The sequence below is a fragment of the Puma concolor genome, chromosome C2 (assembly GCF_028749965.1).
Source record: "Puma concolor isolate L17-30 chromosome C2, mPumCon1.1.hap2, whole genome shotgun sequence".
Classification (NCBI taxonomy): domain Eukaryota; kingdom Metazoa; phylum Chordata; class Mammalia; order Carnivora; family Felidae; genus Puma; species Puma concolor.
This window is the reverse complement of record NC_141675.1, coordinates 102,159,577-102,172,083: the sequence shown is the minus strand read 5'-3', so window position 1 is coordinate 102,172,083 and position 12,507 is coordinate 102,159,577. Positions and strand designations below refer to the sequence as shown.

At 35.1% G+C, this 12,507-nt stretch overlaps 1 protein-coding gene across 3 annotated transcripts in view; it reads left to right on the top strand.

Moving 5' to 3' along the window:
• NECTIN3 (nectin cell adhesion molecule 3) overlaps nucleotides 1–12,507 on the top strand; it is a 127,710-nt gene that overhangs the window by 33,738 nt on the left and 81,465 nt on the right. For all 3 annotated transcript variants that reach the window (XR_015240323.1, XM_086675496.1, XM_086675495.1), the window contains exon 2: nucleotides 6,253–6,594. Coding sequence is in view for 2 of the 3 variants with exons in the window: in XM_086675496.1 (XP_086531622.1) it covers nucleotides 6,253–6,594 (342 nt within the window). In the remaining variant the exon portion in view is untranslated. The remainder of the gene's footprint in view (nucleotides 1–6,252; nucleotides 6,595–12,507) is intronic.

The following is a 12,507-nucleotide window of genomic DNA, read 5'->3' as shown; positions in this document are numbered from 1 at the left end:
GAATGTACCATGGGTGAAATAGGCAAGTCCAAAACTGCAGTTCTGAACTCCTCTCTACCTCGGACCCTTAAAAATGCTACACTTGCTGATCTCATTTTGGTAAATGTCAGCTCTGTCATTTCATTTGCTCAGGCCATAACTATGGACTAATTTTGGCCTTTCTATTTCTGTTAGGTCCATTGTTTTGTTCCACCAGGAATCCTGTTTGTTTTTCTTTCACAATACAGTATATCCAGAATTGTGCTTAACTCTGCTTAACACTACCACTTTGATTATCCTGATCCAAACCCCATCTTCTGTCCTGCATCAAGAAAAGGCAGTGATGGTACCCTAAAGTAATCGCTGTTACTTTCCTTTATTTTCCTCCTTGGTTCTTACTATCTGATATCTTATTTTAATTCTTTTTCTCCAATTAGAATTTAAACTTCATAAAGACAGGGACATCTCTTCACTACTATTTCCAGTACTTAGAACAGTGCCTGGCACAAAAGTACATACCTAATTCATACTGATAAATAAATGTCCTGGGTTTTCTCATCCGGTTTGTCCTTAGGACAAACTGATCCCGTGATCCCAGAGTTACTCTTTCTAGTTAAAACATGACACGAAGCTAGAGATTCTTTCATATTCTAATAGTATTAGAATTTGCAGTTATTCATAGATTTTACATTCTATTTAATTAACTTGACTTCATTTTTCTATGCTTATTACTGTTTTGAGTGTTGTTTGGGTATTTTATAGAAAAGAATTTTTTGTTACATTTTCAAGGCTGATGTGGCTTAAACATTTATTACTTTAAAACAATTCAGATTAATTATTGAATGTAGTAGTGATAAATCTGATTCATCTAAACTTTAAGTATGCTGAAATTGTTGAGAATAACTCCGTTAGTTTCTTAAAAATGTGTACTTACTTCAGTTGTTGCTTTAAAAAAATTATTCTAAATTCTGAGGAGTTTGAAAGGATCCAAACCTTTTTGGAAGTATTGTTTGTAGTTGAACATAGAGTATAATAAACAATTGATTTAGAGAATATTTGCATATACCTATTTTGTAGATGGTAAGTAACATTTAGAAGATCCTTCTATTACTTTTTGGTTCATTGTTGGGAGTGGGAGAGGTAGGAAAGTGAACTGTGGTCACTTTATACTTCTGTTTCAGATACTTTAATATGATCTCTAATATGAACATCAAGTCACTTTTTGCTTTTAAATAACCCATAGAAGTTATAGGACATGAATCATACTTTCTTTTTCTGTCACAGACTTTTTAAAAAATATTTCCAAATGATTTGTATCCTCATTACACTCTAAATCTTGACTGACTATTCAAATATACATGAAAAATCCAGTTTTATTTTCATGGTTCTAGTGTTTTCATGGGAGCTACAGGTAGGAGGAAAACACCTATTTCTCTCTTTTTCTCTCTGAAAGATCAATAAATCCAATTTAATTAATTAGTCAATGCTACAAATGGTATTTTGTTTTTCTTTGGCCTCTAGAGTGTGCAGTAATCAGGAACACCGTACGACAGTGTCAGGCAGGGTCTTGCCAGATATGAAAGGTTCAATTCTTTGCTGTTCCTTAGCCTCTTTATATTCTAGACTTACATCACTCTTAATAAAGAACTTTATTAAAAAACTTCAAATAATTTAGGTCTTTAGAAATCAACATTAGTATATCTCTAGGACACACCTCTGCTTTCTTGTCAAACTCCACTTCATGTGGGAAAGTGGGGGAGGAGGTAGGTTTAATGTTTCGGAGACCTTGAGAAGTGAGGCATTCAGTGACTTTGGTATAAGAACCATAGTGGAGAATCTGTTTCTCTACAGTTTTAAGATTCTATGGAGGAAAATCTTACTTAGAAGTGGTTTTTAACTTTTGGGTTTAGTCTAGGATTGGAAATATATTAGATACTTGTTTTCAGGCAATAGAAACTAACTCTGGCTAACTCAAACACAAAAAAGGAGATATATCATTAGAAGCTTGTGGAATCTAGGGGAGAGCCAAATTACCAATACTTACAGGGTAATATAAAGCCTTGCTCAGAGGTTTAAGAGTTGAAGCAACAGAAAACTGTGCCAAAGTTTACTTTTTTATAGCAAGCAAAAACTACTCAGAAAAATTTTGCAGAAAAATTGGAAAGTAAGAATTGGTCATTTTCTCCTAGATATTAAAACAAAAGGTGAAAAATAAAAACCTGGTAGTTATATTAATACTTAGAGTAAAATTAAACACTTACTGTGGGCTCCTGGGTGGCTCTGTTGGTTAAGCATCTGAAGACCTCAGCTCAGCTCATGATCTCACGGTTCATGAGTTCAAGCCCCACAACAGGCTCTTTGCTGTTAGCATGGAATCTGCTTTGTATCCTCTGCCTGCCTTGCTCTCTCTGCCCTTCCCTGCTGGTGTTCTCTAAACAAACAAACAAACAAACAAACAAACAAACTTAAAAAAATTAAGCTCTTACTAAAATAGCCATTTGTAGTGGGTTTTTTTGTTTGTTTTTTGTTTTTTTTTAATGTACCAAGCTCTTTGTTCCCTAGGGGGTTAGTTTTTCTGATCAAATCTATCATCCTTTTTTTCTAGATGGTTTTTCATTCTTTTATTCTGAGAGTGGCTTTCCCTATTTAAATATTGTAGAATATACTTAAATATTGAAAGTATGTTTTTGATTCGGTGGATTCATTTTTTCTTTTTCCTGTCTCCAAATACTCCCTTTAGTAATGATGGCTCAATTAGGCTATAGTTCTTACGGGTTGTAAGGAGATATGATTAGCACTGTCCTTCCCAGGTTGTTCTGATACTTAATGTCTTAGATCAGATTGCTATAAGAAAACACTATGGACTGGGTGGCTTAAACAGCAAATACTTATTTTTCACAGTTTTGGAGGCTGAGAAGTACAAGATCAAGGTGCAGATTCCGTTCTTGGTGAGGACTCTTTCCTGACTTGTATGTAGACAGCCACCTTCTTGATTTGTGCTCACATGGTGGAAAGAGAGAGAGCTTGCTTCTTTTTCTTATAAGGACATTAATGTCACCATAGGAGCTATACCTTCATGACCTCCTATAAACTTGATTACCACACAGGGGCCCCATCTACAGATATTATCACTTTAGAGATTAGGACTGCAATATAAAGATTTTGAAAAGTGCAAATACTCAGTCTGTAACATTTCCCTTACCCTATCTCTTCTTTACTTTTACCTCAGGAGGATATAATTCTGTTTATTTTTATTTTTAATTTGCTTTTGTTATGAGCATTGCTTATTATACATGATTTTGACATCACAGAGGAACAAAAAGTAAAAACTGATAGTTCTTTCCTTAATCCTCAGTATCCCACTTCCTAAGAATAACTAACATTATGCGCCAGAATATACAAAGTTATTGTCAGTATATATGAAGATATATGTAGCTGTTTCTTACATTTAGATATTCAGTCCGTGTGTGTGTGTGTGTGTGTGTGGTAGCACGTGCATGTGTGTTTGTGTGTTTAGTGTGAAGCAGGGTTCTGTTTCCTAGTAATTAGCTCTTATTAGCATCTTGACTCATTATTTATCTACTCATAGAAAATACTTTGTTATATACCAATACCATTATATATATATATGTGTGTGTGTGTGTGTGTGTGTGTATGTATATATATGCAGTTTCTGTATTTTAAGTTGTATATATGTATATATATGTGTATATATATATTCAGTATATATATATGTATATGCATTTGTGTACTTTAAATTATTTTCAGATACTAATGGTATTTTTTATTTTTACTTTAGTATTTTTATCTAGTGTTTATTTAGTATGTTTATTATTTTACTTTAGTATTTCTCCTCCCTCCTACTGGGCCATTGTTGTTTTTGAAATACTTCTTAGCTGTTCCCTAGTCCAGTTTCAAGAATTTTTATTAGTTTTCACTGTAATTGCATTGAATTTGTTTGTTAGTATGGGGAGATAGGATGTCCAAGTAGTATTGTTTTCCTATAGGAACATGGCATATCTTACATTTATTCATATCATTTGCTCAGATTTATAGGTTCTTTATACCTTTATTCATGGGTGTTTGGAATGTTAATGTTTGCAAATATTGTAATTTTCTACAATAAATTTGTAATGGTTATCACCTCTTATACCATGTTGTATAATTTTTAGGGGCGCCTGGGTGGCTCAGTCGGTTGAGCGTCCGACTTCGCTCAGGTCATGATCTCACGGTCCGTGAGTTCGAGCCCCGCATCAGGCTCTGTGCTGACAGCTCAGAGCCTGGAGCCTGCTTCAGATTCTGTGTCTCCCTCTCTCTCTGGCCCTCCCCCCGTTCATGCTCTGTCTTTCTCTGTCTCAAAAATAAATAAATGTTAAAAAAAAAAAATTTTTTTTAAAAATAATATTTATACATTTTGCATGTTTATATGCACCCATATGATTCTACTAGCCCTTTATTTGGCCTTCTTCTTCTTCTTTTTTTTTTTTTTTTTTTTACCTCATTGCACTGGGATTTCCAATGAATAGTGGTAATGATACTGTGCCATTTTGTCTTCATCTTTTTTTAGTAGCAGGCCTTCTTCTATTTTAGTGTAATGATGGCCACTGATTTAAGAAAAATCCATTTTATTATTAAGAATCCTTTTCTTGGTTGTTAGATTTTTTTTTTTAATCAGATAATGAACATTAAATTTTATTGAATGCCTTTTCAGCATCAAATGAGAAAGTCAATGTGAGCTTTCAGTGTTGTAAATAGTTTAAAATATCCTTACATTCTTGGAATATCCTACTTGGCCATTGTGTCTTTTTTTTTTTTTCATAGAAAGATGGGTATTATTTCATAATATGTGAAAATTTTAATATTCATAAATTGCTCTTTTATTTATATATTTTCTGGTTTAGTACCAGGCTTATGATAGCTTGCTGAAATACATTATAATACTTTATATGTCTTGGTTTAATTTTAAAAGCTTAGAAATTATCTATACTTGAAAGCATGATAGAGCACAATAAATTTGGGAGACTTGATACTTTTTGGTGGCAGTGGTTAAATAAAACCTTTTTCTTCCATAGCTGTTACGTATAGTCACTGAGAAATGTCAGTCCTTTTTTTTAATACCTTCAGTCATCTCTTGGATGACACAGTTTGCTCTCTTGTTTCTTTATTATTTGTTTTTATTCGTTTAGGTTTGGATGATACAGTTTGCCTGTCTCTTTACTTATATTTTACTTATTTATTTATGGTTTTTTTTTCCTCCCAAAAAGGGCTCATGGAAATAATATTGTGTAAAGTTTTTGTTGTTGTTTAGAACTGTTTGAACATGTTTAAAACACATTTTTTGTGGTTATGTTTTAGGTGATACGCTCTACATTTTTAGATTCATTTAAAAATATTAATTGGACATAGCTCTACATTTTAAAGATACTATTTATATAATATATTGTTTATCCAGTTTCCATGTTTGAGTGTTTACGTTGGTTTACTTCTGAATTTGAATATTTATTTTGTCAGGAGACATGTGAGTTATAAGCTCTCCAAGGGCTTGTATATATGTTCAAATATACTTGTCAACAAGCAGCATCTTGCTTGAGTTTCGTTTTCATAAATATTAGTCTTATTTCTCTTAAAATAATTTAGATTTGGTTCATTGCTTTCAGGAAGGAAATCAGCATTATAGGGGAAAAGTTTGATGTCTTTTTTTTTAACTTTTGCTTGTGGAATTTTTTTTCCTCATGAAATGGAAAAAATTGATTTCATATTTATATAAATGTTGTTTTAATGAATGTTTTCTGGTAGTTAGTTAATATCTTAAGTTTTCTATAGATATTTTTGATAGAGGGACCCTCTAGAGGAAGACAGTTTGGTATTATATTTGGTTCAACAGATCCTGCATGTAGTAGTTATCTATTGCTAACTAACAAATAGGGCTGGGATCTCATCCAAAGGCTTGCCTGGGAACTGATCTTCCAAACTTATTCTTGGCCCAATCTAGCACTTTTTCCTTCCACTACAGCCATACTGGCAGGTATTTGATTTATTTGAGAGTCACTCTTTGGATTTAACATTCAGCCCTGAAAACATCTACCTCTTTTGAGTCCTTCCTGTTACTTATTCATAAACATGTGTGCGCACGTGCACGTGCTCATGGGCATGTGAGCACCTGTAGAAGGGGAAGTGGGAGAGACAGAGGGAAACAGGAAGGAGGTGGGAGGAGAATGATCAGATGTTAGTATAACTTATTTCCATTTTAAGAACTATTTTTTTCCCCCATAGGTGCCTTAGCTGGGCCAATTATTGTGGAGCCACATGTCACAGCAGTATGGGGAAAGAATGTTTCATTGAAGTGTTTAATTGAAGTAAATGAAACTATAACACAAATTTCATGGGAGAAGATCCATGGCAAAAGTTCACAGACTGTTGCAGTTCATCATCCTCAGTATGGATTCTCTGTTCAAGGAGAATATCAGGGAAGAGTCTTGTTTAAAAACTATTCACTTAATGATGCTACAATTACTCTACATAACATAGGATTCTCTGATTCTGGAAAGTACATATGCAAAGCTGTTACATTCCCGCTTGGAAATGCTCAGTCTTCTACAACCGTAACTGTATTAGGTAGGTATGCTTGAATTACATATTTTGGTGGTAGTGGCAAGGATTATAATACAAATATTTCAAGAATTTAAAATGATTGAAAAAATATATATATAGTTTCTAAATGATTCAAATATGATTTTTCAAGTTCTGTCTTACAATTCTGTAATTCTAGCCTCTCTTAATTTAAACAAAATTTTGTCTGTATCTACCCTACCCATTTATGTGATTCTGTGTGGTTCTTAGCTATTTTCCTTTCTTCATGAAAGATTATTTTTTATGTATAATACTAAGTGTTGAGTGTTTTTGACATTTTCAGTGTTCTCAAATTTTCTAACTTTAAATTACCATCTTTAAATAAGCTTTTCCATTTATTTAAATGTTCATTGTCTTAGAGCTCATTGATACACCTCATGTTTGTTTCTGAAATCAAATTTTATTTCTGCTCCTGTGGATTTCATAGCTGTTGGAATCTTGGGCTGTTGATTGTAATGAACAATCTTCTGCCTTTTTCTGATAACTGTTAGAATCTATGGTGGAATTTAAAATGAGCTTATTAACCACTTACAGTGAAAGGACAGTAGTTTGGAAATACTGGTTTATACTTTTGGAATAACAGAATAAGGATTAAAGAGTAATAGCAACCTGAGCCATTTCCACCCAGAATAGTACTCCTTTAACAGGAGGTCTTTGCTCTGCATCTACCTGTTTGCCCACCTGCTGATAGCAACTCTCCTCAGTCCTCCTTCACTTTCCTTCCAGATGTTAAATGCTCATAAAAACTGTTTGTACTCCTTAGTTGGTCTTAGTTCCAGCTTTCAGAGAGACAAAAAAAGTAACTAGCCCCTGGTATTTAAAGGCATAATTTCAGGGTCTCTGAAATGCAGGAAAGCAGTTTTTTCCAACTTTGGTAGATATTTTTTCATGTTTGGAGATACTATTTAAAAATAGAAATGAAACTAACTTCTTGAAGACTTGATATGTTTGTAATACTGCCCTAACAGCTGTGGGGATATGTAACTCACATTAATGAAATTGATACTTTTGAGGAATGTTTGATTAGAAGGCAAGGCATAAATATCTGAAAAATCAAGTGCAGGCCATCAGGGTAAAAAAGGTCCCAACAAAAGTTCAGTATCTAGAAAGTAATAGTTTATGTGTGGAAGAGGGAGCTCATGCGAATAAACTTTTTTTTGCTTTAAATTTTAGTAATTCCCCCTGAATTAATACAATATTCAGTGGTTTAAAACTCAAGACTGTTTATGACAAGACTAGTCACGATTTTACCCATGCCTATATCTCTAGCTTCTTCTGTTCCATCCCTTTCTTCACTTTTCCTACAACCCAAATTTAATAATCATGATAAACTATTTGCAGTTCTGGTAATACCTGTTTATGTTTTACATGTGTTTTTCTTTCTGGTTGGATTGCCTTTTTCTTCCTGTCTCTCTCCTCCTACGTTCTTCTATTTAACTGCTATTCGTCAGACCACATCCTTTTAGAAGCCATTGTTGAAATATATAACCCCTTGCAATTTGATGTTTTTCTCTTTTGGCTCTTTTGCCATTGTATCTTGAGCTTGTCTATTGCAGCAGTTTCCACACTGTTTACTATGTGTTTTCTCTAGAAACACATGGTGGACTGCAACTATGTACCTTAAAATTTAACTTTATCTAAAGCCTACAAGGGTTCCTAGTATATAGCAGTCATGCCCTTTTAAATGTTATTTAAGTAGAGGATAGGGATGGATTGGTGAGCTTTTTAGTCTACAGAGGTGGTGTAGAAAAAAAAATAGTTGAGTCAGCTTTGAATTTTGGGTAGGTTTTGGGTAAGAAGAAGGGAAATAAGTGTAGGGAGAACAAGTGAGCCAGTGTAGGGAGGCAGAAAACAATACACATTTGGGCAGTTTTTTAGTGTCAACATTGGTGACATTTTGGGCTGAAATTCTTTGTTGTAGTGAGCTGTCCTGTCCATTGTAGACTGTTTGGCAGCATCCATGACCTCTGCGCACCAGATGGCTAGTAGCAGTCCTTCAGTTATGACAACTGAGAATGTCTCTAGACATTGCCGGGTGTCCTCTGGGAGAGAAGAGAGGAGAGATCACTTACTGTTGAGAACCCTCATTAGTGGAACCACTGAATAATTTGTTGATTGCTTATAGGATTTATATAAAGCACAAGAATTAAAGACTAGAGAGTTGAGTAGGATTGCATTAAAGTAACTTGAAGGTTAGGATGGGAAATTTGAGCTTTGTATTACTGGAAATGCCAAGTTAGTGTAAGGTACTGTGCTTGCCTCCCTTTTTCTACTCTCAGACTCTTGTTGTGTAAAGTATGGTTCCTGAACCAGCAGCATTGGTATCACTTGGGAGTTTGTTAGAAATACAGAATTTCAGGCCCCTCCCAGACTTAATGAATGGTAAGTCTACATTTTAGCAGAATAGCTAAATGATTCATATGCAGAGTAAAGTTTGAGAAGCACAGCTTTCACTGTGCTTATAGGGATACTTAATTCATAGTAGACTTGATTTAGGGAGTAATGTGGTGAAAATTGTGATTTATGAAGATCGGTCTGGTGTTTTTGATGGATTGAAATGAAGAAGTCCCAAAATCATAATCCTTCAGCCATGAGGACATGAAGACTTGAAATTAATTTTCTAATTTCTGCCACTTGAGGAAAGAAGGAAGCTATTATATAGGAATAACTGTCAGGACTTTCTAACTGATTGGATACAAGAAACAAGGGAGCTTTGAGCATAACAGGTTTTGAACCCTCATGATTGAATAAGTTATGTTACTGTTAACTCCAGTGGGCGTGTCTGAATGAAAACCAGGTGTTGAGGTTGGGAGGCTAAGATAATGAGTTCAGCATTTGTTTTATTGAGTTTGAGGATATATAGGCAAAAAATACTAGTTGGTAGTTAGAAACTGTGGAGTCAAGCCCTGTATCAAAATTGAATTAGAGATCATCTGGATAATAGTGTATATCAGATGAAAGTTTTTAATTAAGGCAGATGCAAAAAGTAACTGAAGGCCCCCAGGACCCAGTATTTATTAAGGCAGAGGTTAGAAGAAACAAAGAGAGCTTTGAGAAAAACTCGGGCAAAGTAATACTACTTACATGATGACAAGATAAAATTTTTAAGATTACTCTAGCAGCTTTTACCACAGGGAGAATTAAGCCCTACAGACATGATATGAATAACCATTTTTTTCAGTTTTCCTAAGGATGGTGCACAGCTAGTATCATTCTAAATGCATAGCCCAGAAAGTAATTCATTACTTACAGCAGATACTTTAAGGCATTAGTACTTAGTTCTTTGGGAAATGAATGTGAAGAACTGCACCAAAATATCAAATTCTGTGAAGTTAGTCAAAGAAAATAGGCATGCAAAAATATTGAGCCTGTAGTTTATGTGGTGACCTTAGAGTCTCAGTGCAGTGGTAGTAATAGAACCCAAATTAAGGGAATGTGATATAACAAAAAACCTTTGGGAAAATTTAACAAGTGTCCCATAGTTGATTACTATGTACCTAGTTGATTACTTGTCTTGATGGGATATTACATAGTTGTTGGAATTATGGTTAAGAAAAGTGTTGCTGCTTGGGGGGGGGGGGGAAGCAAAAAATATATATCCAGATAGAAACTAGAAAAAGAAATAAAGAGAAGTGGAAGAAGGTGAAAATGACTGCATTAGGATATTGTAGTTGTGGATAATTTTCTCGTTTTTCCAATTTTTAGAAATACTGCTTTTGCAGTAAAAAAAATTCCATTGCTGTGCATGATGGAATGACAGGGACTGGATTTACCCTCTCTCTAAGAACAAGAAACCAGGCAAATAAGAAAGTTTTTAGTCATTGGACAATAGGCAGTGTAGGATTATGATCCCTGAAAGAAGGAAAACAAAGCGAGTCCCTACAGTGTTCTAGCTTCCTCTTTAGGCAGTTTCCAGGCTACAGCTCACTGACAAGGATTTGAAGCAGAGAATGATGGTTTCAGGGAGAGTAAAAGAGACATTGGAGTTCAGGGAGGACAAGTGACTAGAATTTGTGGAGGAGAATACTGGAAAGCAGAGAGCATCAGAGAGAGAGAGAGAGCGTGCTTTAGAGATCTACAGAAGGGCACTCTCAAGTCTTTTTGGTTTAGTACTGATCTGTGTATGTGTGAGAGGAAACTTTTGAGGTGGAGGAAAGAACCAGCAGAAAGCAGTAGGTCTAACCAACAATTCTGGTGTTCACACAGGGCTGGGAAAACTTCATATTCTCCCCATTCAGAGTACAGAAGGGCATTGGTAGAATCTTAAGAGGAAGCAACAGCAAAAGTGCTAGACAGGGAAGGGTACAGAGAAGTTAACTAAAATATTGAGGTATATGAGAAAAGTAACTTCAGAAAGCCAATACAATCTACAACTAGGAGATTTATTCCCTTCATAGGAGACAAAAATAGCAGTTTAAAATTGACTTTAAAATAATTTTTTAAAGCTCCTCAAAGATAAAAGCTTCTATTAATGATGGCATAAGTTATTCAGACCAACTCTCCCATAGGAGGGATGCAGTATAAAATACCACCGAAAGCTTCAAAGAGGTAAGAATATAGTGAGAAATCTACCTAGACCAAAATCTAGGAGAAGGTAAAAACAGAAATAAGCCTAGTACTGAAAGCTGCATTCCACCTGAGGGCTTCTGAGAATTCAGAAGAAACACCTGAGATTTTGAGATTTTTGAGAGCCTTGAGAAAACAGAGACAAACTTCTAAGTGTAGTTTTGCTCAAGATGGGATGTCTAGTAACCCTTCTTTTATTCACTTGGTATCCAAAGCTTACATTTTTCAGAATAGTAGTAAACTAGAAGTAAACCAGCCTTCTTACAGACTTCTAGGTTTATGATTACCTGAGTGGTCTGATTTTTAAAAAAAATTTTTTTTAATGTTTTTATTTTTGAGAGAGAGAGCATGCAAGCGGGGAAAGGGCAGAGAGAGAGAGAGAGACACACACACAGAATCCAAGCTGTTGACACGGAGCCTTGACACAGGGCTTGAACCCACACTCAACTGACAGAGCCACCCAGGCGCCCCTGAATGGTCTGATCTTAATAAGTTCAGGAGATCCTAGACTGCTTAGAGATTTCAGGAGATCGGTAGAAGAAAAGTCCAATCTTTTCTGGTCTGGAAGAAAACTACCTTATTTTAGACCCCGGATTATTTCTCTCTCAATTATTCAGACACAGGCATATAGTTTCCTTGAGTAGGCAGGCATACAAGTAAAGAAAACCCCACAAGCAGCAGCCAGCACAAATCAGACAATAGAAACAGACCTGCAAAGATACAAGATGTTGGAGTTATCAGACACAGACTATGAAACAGCATCACTTAACATTTGAAGAGATAAGTCAGTCTATAAAATTTCTGCAGAGAAGAAATTATTTAAATTTTTTTTTTCAACGTTTATTTATTTTTGGGACAGAGAGAGACAGAGCATGAACGGGAGAGGGGCAGGGAGAGAGGGAGACACAGAATCGGAAACAGGCTCCAGGCTCCGAGCCATCAGCCCAGAGCCCGACGCGGGGCTCAAACTCACGGACTGTGAGATCATGACCTGGCTGAAGTCGGACGCTTAACCGACTCGCCACCCAGGCGCCCCATGAGAAGAAATTATTTAAAAAAATACATAATAATTTGCCTTGAAGTAGAGAAGTAATTTTTAGCATATAAAAGCAGTTAACCATAAAAGGTAACTGAAAACTGATAAATTTTGGTACATTTGAATTAAAAATTTCTGCTTACCAAAACACATTGTAGAGCAAAAAGATCCTAAACCAGTAGAGGGTATTTTTTTTTAGCATATATCATCAAAAAAGGGCTCTTTTCCCAAATCAGTAAGTAAAAGCAATTGGTTTTAATAGGCATTTTGCAGAAGAAATTCCAAATAGCCTATAA